Raw genomic sequence first — 11,233 nt, forward strand, 5'->3', positions numbered from 1 at the left:
GGGGAAAAACACACACACACCCTCGTGTAAATGTCCTCAAACTGGAAGAACTTGGTCCTGCCCCGGCGGGGCGCGAGCGCACGCGGCCGGACCGTAGCGCTCTGTTCGGGCTTCACCCTTCACGTTGTGCCGAGCAACGTGACCGCCGTGTTACCGCTCCGCTGTTACGTCGGCAGAGCGCGTTTGGCTCCGCCCCCCCCCCTGGTGTCCTGAAAGTGTGTCACTGGGTTAAAGTGGCTCGAGCGGAGGGGCGGGGCCGACAAATGGGTCACATGGGCGAGGAGAACATTTAGTTCTTTACTAACCCGCAGTCACTCACAACAAGGGGGGAGTTCCTCCGATTCACAACAGCGTCTCTTCTCTGACTGCCGGAGCCGCAGCTCGTCCCCTCAGACTGAACCCTGACTCGAGCCTCGGCACCGTCCTCCAGCTCACACGCGCTCGCTAACTTTTTTTTTTATCACCGTGCTCTTTCGTGACAGTTCAGTTCGCTGAATATCTGTTGGGAGATTTTTGTCCTTTTTGTCAAACGGAGATGCCTGAGGACATTGGGACAGCCAAGCCTGGTAAGACAGCAATATTTCACACACACGCACATATATACTTATATATAAATGATTTCAAAGAAAGTGAGGCTGTGGTGTGTTTGCGGGATGCTTCCTTGCACAGTTAGATTTGCTGCAGTGGTGGTGTTAACATGTAGTAAGTCAGAGATGTCATCCATACCGCTGTAATTAAGCCGTAATACTTCTCTGTCGCACACACAGCACATCAAGTTTCTCCTCCGTGTCTGTATTGGTAATGGAGAAGAAACCTACTATGAAGTCATGTGAGCCATAAACTGCTCTAAAAATACAGTCGTGGCTTGAAATGACCGAATGCTCCATAATGAGTGTGTTTAAAACGAGCCAGGAAGTAGGAGTCTTTCTTCACAAGGGCAGAGTAGAAATGAATGAGGTCCCTAAGTTGAAACCGATGTTTTTCTGTCGGAGTGCCTCGTAATGGTGGACTCTGTGCCAGAAAATGTTGCTGTATTTTTAGCAGTTATTTGAGCTCGTCGTCGTGCGCTTAAACTGCAGTAAAGACGCCTTTCTCGCCCCGAAACCGTGTTTTAAAACGGGGTTAGGAGAGTCAGTGCGGCGCTGCGTCGGCGCTACATTCACATTTGACACAACAACAGTGTTTATGTTCCCGTCCCGCTCACATGGACAGAGTAGCCTAGCCATGTGCCTGTGTGTGCACACGCGCTCGAGAACACGCCTCTGATTGGTCGAGGGGCGTTCCTCTCCGCGAGCACGCTTCAGCAGGACTCTCTTCCCATTGGCCGGAGGGAAGCCCGTGACGCAGGCATTGTATAATCCGCAGTGTACGCAGCGCTGCCGGCGCGAGGCTGGGCTGCAGGATACACGTGAGGCGGAGGGAGACAGCAGCTAGTGACCCAGATTTGTTTCTCCTCCTCGAGCTTCGCTTTCACAGAAATTCATGACAGGTCCACGTGTGGGTGGGCCGTGAAAGAGAACAGTCATGGCCGGGGTTAGGTAATCATGTGCTGTGGCCGTGAAGTGTACAGGCTTTTAGAGCTAATGAAGAAAAACACACTTCAGCTTTTACCCCGAGCGTTCCAGTAAAGACAGATGGAAACCTTTTATTTTGAAATGGAAATCGACTAAGCATGTTTGCTATTTTAAAACTGCACCGCCCCACTTAAAGTGACTCATTTCCACACATTGCACAGTCTAGTCACTGGGGCACTTGGGTATGAAGGTGTAAAGCCTTGGATAACAGAATTTAAAGCGCTGCTAATTTATTTGAAATGATTAAATCGCCATAGCGTCTTACTTTGAAAGCAAAAAACATTCATCACTTTGCATATCCCATCTCTTGGTGGCATTTTAGAAAACACTTCCTCATTTTTTTTTGTAGAAGGACTGCAGGCTGCCACCAGACTTTTAATTCCAAATTCATTCCACAAATCAGCCACCACATTAGTTCAAATATGTCTTTACATAATCCAGCGGGGGATGTTTACCTTCTGCATCCCTTTGTTCCCACAACTGTTTTGTTGCTCTAGTGTTTCATTGACCTCGCCTTGCCACCAGTCAGCGGAGCACACTCCCATACCATAGGGTCCCAGGCATGTTATGTAACGTGTTATCCAACCAGCAAGCACTGGGTGGAGGTGATAAAACAGGTCAATCACAGCAGCGAATAAAGCGACTGAGAAACACACACACACACACACACACACAGGCGTGTCAGAGGCTCTTGTTCTTACTGTACTGCCAAGAGTTTGTTTATTTGGCACACTGCCTTTTTTATTGCTGCAGATTACACTTTAACCGCTGGCTCCTATTAGCTTTGGCAAGCTCAGTGCATAGTAGAATTAAGAAAAATATTTGATAACATGATGTGGTTGCCTTTGTGTGTTTTGTTTCTCAGCAATGTTTCTGTATGAAAACAAGGCGTCACATGTCCCGAGATGGCACATTTGACATGTTTGCTTTAGGCAGTGGTTCATTTGTAAAGTAATTACATTTAAAGAAAAGGTCAAATCTTCTCCTGGAAGTAACTGTTCTAACATGGCACCGTGTCTCCTTCTCCACAGGAGGGGTCATTGCCTATATCTCCTCTGGCTCTGCCTCCAGCCCAGAGTCGTGCATGAGCACCAGCCCCAGCAGCGGGTACCTGTCGACATCCCCGACTCTGCCCCGCCCCTCGCTGCCCAGCAGGGCCGTGGGCATGGTGGTGGATATGTCTCCGCCGGCCAGGAACGGCCACCAGCGCAGCCACGGCGTGGAGAAGGCCGGGCGCTCCTCCACGTCCGCCAAGAGCAGCATCACCAGTGAGCACAACATCCAAGTCTCGACATTACTGAAATACAATGGTGTTGAGAAAAATGTTGCATATCACATCTGGTGCACATGAATCACCGCTTATCTTTGTTTTTGCAGAAATCAACGGCATGGTGCTGCTGTGCAAGGTGTGTGGGGATGTCGCCTCGGGCTTCCACTATGGCGTTCATGCCTGTGAGGGCTGCAAGGTGAGACAAGTTCCTGCAGTGACGTGTTGCCTCTCTGCAAGGTAGACTCAGATCCTGTGGCTGACTGCACCCGTCCACATGGCTAACGCTCCTCATGTGCTTCCTTAGGGCTTCTTCAGGAGAAGCATCCAGCAGAACATCCAGTACAAGAAATGTCTTAAGATGGAGAACTGCACCATCATGAGGATCAACAGGAACCGCTGCCAGCAGTGTCGGTTCAAGAAGTGTCTGGCCGTCGGCATGTCCAGAGATGGTGAGCAGCACATTAAGATTAGTGTCACTCAGCTGTCTGTCCACTTTATCGTCACCGTTTTTAAAACACACCGTCATTTCTTTACTCTCAGCTGTGCGATTCGGCCGCATCCCAAAACGGGAAAAGCAGAGGATGCTGCTGGAGATGCAGAACGCCATGAACAACATGATGAGCAACAACAGCCAGCTGCACAGCATGCTGCACGGCCACCAGAGCCCCTCGCTGCCCATGGAGGCCATGAGCAGCGACGCCAGCTCCTCGTCCTCCTCTTCCTCCTCTGCTTCCAACTCCCCATCGTGCTCCAACCCCTCCTCCCCGCAGTGCCCCCAGGACTCAGAGTCTGTGGTTTCCATGGACACCAACTCCAGCTCTGCCTCCTCCTGCGCGTCCGACAGCGGCGAGGACGAGGCTGTCGTCTCGGTGAACAGAAAGCACCAAGAGGCCTTCGCATTCAGCCAGCAGAGGTCGCCGAGGAGGGGCCAGGCCTCGCCCTCGTCGGCCAGCGCCCGCCCGGAGACGGGGAGCGACAGCCACATGGAGGAGCAACAGGAGAGCTGGAACTCCTGGAACAACAACGTGGTTGTGGGAGCTTACCAGCACGGTTCCTACAGTAACGGCCAACACATCAGCAACACTGCTTACAGGGAGGACAGTGGGGTTTACCAGCAGCAGCCTCAGCAGCTCAACAGCACCCCCAGCTGTGAAGCCTCAGAAGACAGCCAAAGACAGCTTGAGTTGAACACTCACACCGCCTCAAGTGGTTACAGCAGACCCGTCAGCTGTGTGAACAGCAGAGCACACCTGGTGAGTAAATGACTCGGTCCTCTCTCCAAAGTCACATCACTAGTATTGAAAAGTAGCTGAAACTGAATCGAGGCTCTTCACCCCCGGCTGACCGTCTGTCTGCGTGTTTTTTCCAGGTCTGTCCGATGAACACGTCACCCTACGTGGACCCCCACAAGCCGAGCCAGGAGATCTGGGAGGAGTTCTCCATGAGCTTCACCCCAGCTGTGCGGGAGGTGGTCGACTTTGCCAAGAGGATCCCGGGCTTCCGCGACCTCCCCGAGCACGACCAGGTCGGCCTGCTGAAAGCCGGGACTTTCGAGGTAAGAAGGCAAACAAGCGAAACATAAACACTTCATGTTATTTTGTGCTCGCTTTGAAGCGGGCTCCTCAGATTCTCTGAATATAGGATCCACTGTGGCTTTCCCAAACAGAGCCCGCCCTCGGCTGTGTGCGCTGACTAATATTTGCTCTGATAATAGTTGGAATGGAAATGAAAGAGACTTCACAAATTTGCAGCTTTTCTGCTTGAGCACACCCTTAGTTCCCGTGTGCTTTATCAGCGTGGTGTCAAAGTTGCCCATTCACGTTCTGCCCCGTTCCTAAGCTCCGACTTGAACTGACTAAAAATCCCTCCCCGCTCTCTCTCTCCGCCCCCCCAGGTGCTGATGGTCCGGTTCGCCTCTCTGTTCAACGTGGTCGAGCGGACGGTGACCTTCCTGAGCGGCAAGCGCTACAGCCTCGACACGCTGCGGTCGCTGGGCGCCGGCGAGCTGCTCAACTCCATGTGCGAGTTCAGCGAGAAGCTGGCGGCGCTGAGGCTCGACTCCGAGGAAATGAGCCTCTTCACGGCCGTGGTGCTCGTCTCAGCCGGTAAGAACCCTTCAGTCCAGATATGTGGATGTTTTTCAAGGCTCAAAGTGAATTTGGTGACTCCAGATGTCCCTTTAAACCAAACCTATATACAATTTAAAACAAGCAGCACCACGTACTTAAGAGCAAAATGTCCAAATGCCCTCCAGACTTAACCCTTTCTCTCTGCCTGCTCTCAGACCGCTCAGGGATCCAGGACTTGGACTCTGTTGAGGCCCTGCAGGACAAACTGATCCGGGCCCTGCGAAACCAGGTGATGCAGAACCACGGCGACGAGGCAGCCACCACCTTCACCAAGCTGCTGCTCAAGCTCCCCGAGCTGCGTTCGCTCAACAACATGCACTCGGAGGAGCTGCTCTCCTTCAAAGTGCACCCATGAAAGCTTCCTAAGGGGGGACAGCCAGTGCCCTCCACCTTATCCACACACCTACACCAGGACCTGCCTCTTACTCCCCCCCCGACCCCCCCACCCCCCCTGTGTTCGACCAACCCAGTTGCGTGTTTGTTTCTAGAATGTATTCAAAGTTATTTTCTAATCTATTTTTGTTAAGCAGACCACGTGGTGTCTGAAGAGAGGAGAGTTAAAAAAAGTACTGTATTTATAGAAGAGATGGCTTACGCTTGTTGCACACAAACACACGCACGTGTGTCAGAGTTCTTAGCTCTGCAGAGTTGGAGGCGCTTTTCTGTTTTGAGAGGTAGAAGAGTACTTCACTGGCTTTATGAAATTAGAGAGTAGAAACCAGTTAGTTAGTCCAAAGGCCATTTAATTCCAAAGTGTACTCTCAGACGGGCGGGTGAATGTGAGAGACGATGTATACCTTACGTACCGCATGTTTGTCTGGTCCAATATTTTTGACTGATGTCACGTCAGCGAGGAAGGCAAGCTACCAGAACATGCATCAGAGGAAGTGTGACGATGGCTGCTAATGCATGGCTGTACTTACTGCGAACAACTATTACTTGGATCTTCTCCCCGAGCCTCGGAAAGCATCAGTTCACAGTTTGGGTGTGTACAGTGTTGTATTTTTTCTTTCTTTCTTTCTTTCTTTTCTGTTACGTGTTGATGTTGATGTAAGCTGCCTGTACACTGCCTGGTGGTCTCTGGGGGAGTCGACAACGCCATTTTCAGCAACACTACATTCACATGCACACGTGCTGGAGCAGAAAAGCCAAGTGACTGAAAAATCCACAAACACGGCATCACGTAAAGGCTACATGTGTTTTTTGCTGTTCTCCCACTTTCCAGTTTTTATGACACAATTTCTTTTTCAATTTGATTTGTGTGCTTTTAACATAGCACTGAATTTGACTTGTTTTTGTTATCCATTTTGTTGAAATATCTGTTTCTTTGACTGGCAGCACTGCCATTTGTACATAACTATATAAATATATATATAAAATATATAAATATCGGATGAAAATAGAATATAAATATGATATAGTATGAATAAATACAAGTGAAGAATACTCTGGAGTTTGTGTTTTTATTGATATTACTACTGACCAGTGACAGTCATTCACCACTAGGTGGAGCTATTTGTACACGGCCTCTATTTTAAACCTGGAAATGTCACTTTGTCACTTTAAACCCTCGTTTTGCCAGTTTGTTGCAGAATATCAATAAGTTTAGAGCCCGTCGATCAAAGAGTAACCGGACGAACAACTTTCTAAAGTACTTGCATTTATTTCAAATCAATTAAACTCACACCATTTTAGTCCAGATGTTTGGATGTCTGTTGGTTCAGCCCTCAGAATATATGATCAGTGTATTAACAAGTAGCTGAATCAGATGTGTGTATAGATATATCCTGTATGTACGCTACATTTATACAGGCTTTGTCTACTATTACTTCACTTTGATGCTGGATCATCACTGTGGGGGCCGATGTGGGAAAATGTAGACACTAAATTCTAATTTTTTACCATTTCCATTTACCAGCCTCCCAAAGCCTCCTGCTACCCTCAAAGACATTTTCTTAGTAGGTACGCAGGGCCTTTGGGATCATCCCAGTGTCAGTGTGTCTGGTCCACCACCGTGGTCCAGTCAACAACCTTTACATGAACTGCCTTGAAATTTTGAAATGACATTTACTTTCTCTCTGAGGTTGAATCCTTATGACTTTGATGATCCCTTGACTTCTCACCCAGCACAGGCTGACTGAGAGAAGTGGACGAGGCAACAGAGTGCCTTAAGTCTTCTTTCTAATGTCCAGCAGGGGGCGACTCCACTGGCTCTAGAAACAAGTCTGATTGTGAGGAAGACTCGAAGAAAAGAATCCCACTTCTCACTAGATTTATTACCTCAGTGATCATTTTCCTAATGAGTTCATGGTCTCAGTACAGAATGATCATCATTTTGTCCCCTTTAGAGTACAACAGATGGGGAATGCTTGAAGGCGGGGCTACCTTGTGACTAACCAATCAGAATGTGTCTGGGGTAAAAAAAATAATCAAGCATCACTTGTGGCTTTGAAAAGTAAAGATGAAAATGGCCAAAATCCCAGATGTGAGGCTTCAAAATGGTAGTCGACATACCAATGGATGACTAATACTACTTATATATTCACTCTACTTCTTAAATGCAGTCTATGAGTGAATCCAAATAACAAATAACAGTAACATCATCTCTTGGTAGCCTGGATTATTTGTGACAAACAAATAAACTGATTAAACTGATTTCGTTTATATGCACATAGATGTTCCACTTTCATTCCGAATATAACAATATTCCATATTTGCTAGGGGGTCAGGTAAACAGCTCTGATTTTCCAAACTAGGCCTCGTTCCAAATGTAGCATTTTCTAAGTAGGACATGTGGAATCTGCTGATATTACTCAGGTCTTAAGGGGATTCTGTGGACATGTATACAGTGCATTCAGAATGTGCATCTCAGTCGGGGGGTTTTCTCACAGTTTGTGACGTGGCCTCCCGCCTGGTCATGGTCAGCTCTGTGCACGGTAAACAAGGCTGAGATGGAGAGACAAGCTCACATTTCTGGTTAGAAGGAGAAACACATCCACTTTTGCAAATAGCAAAATGTTTTAAAGAGGGTGGTAGAGGGAATGAAAGCGGAAGGCTGTGTGTTTTTCAGAATAAGAGCAAAATCCAGAACATATTTTGTGTGTTAACATAACATCACGGCCATTGTAACTGAACTCACATGGTTAATACCTACCCATGATGCTCCTGTGACTGCAAGTCTATACAACACAGTTTTCACCGCCACTTCAGTGTGCACTTAAAACCTGATCAGTGTGCAGCTGTCACCCTCTGACAGCTCCTCAGTAAGTGCTTGTTTTCTGTAAAGGTGCAATGGTTTTCCAACCATCTGGCTTTCTCCTGCAAATAGTAAATAGTAAATAGTAAACACAACTGAGTAGGATTCAAAATAGTAAAATAAAATATAAAGGAAGAATAGATTCAAGCAGAACAAAACACACAAAAAATGCATGATTACAGCACAGTTCAAGATATGAATAAATATTCCAGAATTTAATTGAACAAAAGGCCGTAACAAACTCAAAAGTTTTAAAGGAACTGACGGTTGCTTTGTGGAAGTTTGTTCCAGATATGTGGTGCTTAAAGTTGCGGATCAGTCAGTGAATCAATGAAGCTGCAGATTCAGCTGATAATTCTCTGTATGTTCGTCACTATAAGCATCATTTGATACATTGTTATGATAAAAAACATCGATAATATCATGTTGTCTTACTGTCAGACCTCCCCAGAGAGCTGGCTCAATGACACTGTGCTATCTGTCATCCAGCAAGACTCAATCTGTTGCTTTTATATTATATACACTGTTGCCCATAAAGTTGGAATAAAATGTTTTTTTACCTCTTCTCATGAAATGATTGTGACAATGTGATTTATTCTTGTTAAATAAAGTGTATATCTTCTCAACTTTATCGATCAAACTCTTCCAAACATATCACAGTGAACCACAATTAACCTTTGCAAACTGTGTATTCAGGCTTTAACTAAATTGGGGGTATTGAACAATTATTCCAACTTTATGGGCAACAGTGTAATATAATATAATATAATATAATGTAACATAACGTAATGTAATGTAATGTAATGTAATGTAATGTAATGTAATATAATATCATATTTACCTGGAATTGACAGATTAAATCAGCAGTTTGTGAACTCATTCAGTGAGGGCTTAAGGGCCTAAAGCAGGGGTGTCCAAACTACGGCCCGTGGGCCAACTGCGGACCGTGGTCTAATTTTCATTGGCTTGCAGGAAGTTCTAAAAATGTATTGGAACACGGCCCACACATGGAACCTGCGCTGGACTGTGTTGTACTTCTTAGTCTCACCGCTAGGTGGAGTAACTGTCTTGAACGAGGCAGCTTCTCTATAAAATGAGTAATAGAAGAAGAAATGTGCTACAGGTGACCCAAAATGGCAGAATTAAGGAAACATAAGAGAGCAAGTGAGTGTAGAAAGTTTGAGACGTGGTGTGCGATGAGAGCACAGCTGATAACTAATGAAGATCACTTTTACATTAAGGAGGAGCTGCTTGATGTTAGCAGGCTAAAGAGCACCACGATGGGTGAGGATGTTTTTGAAGCTGTGCCAGATGCAGTTAGCATGATGGGACTTAAATGGGACGAGCTGTGTGGAGGTACGACGGATGGAGCTCCAGCTGGGACAGGCGAGTGGAAAGGAATCTACGGTGTCCGCCGAGGAGCAAGAAAGTCTAGGTAAGGATGTTAATTCGAGCACCAGGGCTCTAGCACAGATTATTTCAAGCTTCCCTCTCTGATGCTGATGCTGATGCTGGTGTTGGGGGTGCGCTGCTCTACCATTCTCATGTGCGCTGGCTAAATCTTGGCTCTGTGCTGCAGCGGTTTTATTCCCTGAGATCAGAAATGGACCAGTTTAGAAGAGAGAAGGACCCCTTCATGAGCTCAGTGATCCTCTCTGGTTGGCATTTTTAGTGGATCTCACTGATCACCTGAACAAGAGCCTACAAGGCAAAGACCAGCTTGGACCACAACTAATAAATGAAAGCCCACTAATGGAAAGGCTGTTTTTTTTCTTTTTTCTTGAATCATATTCAGTTATCAAGCAGAATTTACCTCCATTTGATTGATTTTGCCAATTTAATCCACTAGAGGTGAGGAGATATACATCACCTCTAGTGGATTAAAGTTAGCTATCTAGCTCACTTCTAGTGAGTGTTCCAGCCCTTTGGATGTTTTTCTGTATGTGGCCCTCAGTGAAAAAAGTTTGGACACCCCTGGCCTAAAGTGTGATGATTATTTATATGTAGAAGTCCAGCTTTAGCTTCATTTTGGTGTAACAACTCAAAATCTCAAAGTCGGCACCATATTCATAGTTTTTCTAATTTTACGTTGTAGGCAGGCATATCTCAAATTATTATTTAACCAACAGTTTTATGAAGATGAGTTTCCCAACCAGAATATCTCCAGAAGCACGGGTGTTAATCTGCTGCTGTTACAGCCTCCACTCCTCTGTGAATACTTTCTGCAGCAAAGACACAAGACTTAAGGTTTTGCATCCATTCTGCCACAACAGCGTCTGATGTTCGCTCACAGGCGGCATTCCAGCTCATCCCAAAGGTGTAGGATAGGGATGAAGCCAGTCAAGCTCTTCCATGCCGAACTGGGGAGAGATTTCTGTATTACCTGTGCACAGGGACATTGTCACGGTGACACAGGAAACGGTCTCCCTCAAACATTTCACTCACAAAGCTGGAAGAACATTATTAACCTAAAACTGTCTGCTGTGTCATTAAGTACAAAAAAGTATGTGGAAAAAGAAGAAAAAGACAGGAAACGAGCAACCAAATCCTGAAGAGGTGATTTCTTATTCAAACCAGGACCTACGGCTGCATTTGACTTTTAGCACAAGTTAAGCTCCCTGCTGCTGTCAGGCTGTGTGATATCAGATAATCAAATGATGCACGTGTGTGTCAGTAGCTGTGACTCCTACTTTTGACCCTTTGTATTCACACTTTGCATCTGACTCACGGCTTCAGTGCTACAGAGCAAACAACCACAAGCACCAATTAGCAACATTACAGCGAAATAAACAGATTTGACCAACCTCTGACTGTAGCTGTGACATTTCTGCTTAAAATGCATCAAATTCAGTTTCCTGAAAAAAAAGGGCCTTAGAGGATATTAAAAAGTCTTCAGTAATGTTATTTGTGTAATATTTCTGGATCTGACTGCAGGCTGTCAGGAGACGTCACACACTTGCAAACTCATCAGGAGGCTCATCGTCTCACAATGGTGAGAAAAAGT

The 11,233-nt window shown here is 46.3% G+C and overlaps 1 protein-coding gene across 1 annotated transcript; it reads left to right on the forward strand.

Moving 5' to 3' along the window:
* Window positions 1-385: 385 nt before the first annotated feature.
* Window positions 386-6,419, forward strand: nr1d2a (nuclear receptor subfamily 1, group D, member 2a). The gene is made up of 8 exons (XM_070835063.1): window positions 386-566; window positions 2,606-2,842; window positions 2,952-3,040; window positions 3,149-3,293; window positions 3,385-4,097; window positions 4,214-4,399; window positions 4,739-4,949; window positions 5,129-6,419. Exons 1-8 carry the CDS (start codon window positions 536-538, stop codon window positions 5,326-5,328), a joined length of 1,812 nt encoding a protein of 603 aa, XP_070691164.1. The 5' UTR covers window positions 386-535; the 3' UTR covers window positions 5,329-6,419.
* The last annotated feature ends 4,814 nt before the right edge of the window (window positions 6,420-11,233 follow it).

This window comes from Pempheris klunzingeri, chromosome 8, assembly GCF_042242105.1.
Source record: "Pempheris klunzingeri isolate RE-2024b chromosome 8, fPemKlu1.hap1, whole genome shotgun sequence".
NCBI lineage: Eukaryota > Metazoa > Chordata > Actinopteri > Acropomatiformes > Pempheridae > Pempheris > Pempheris klunzingeri.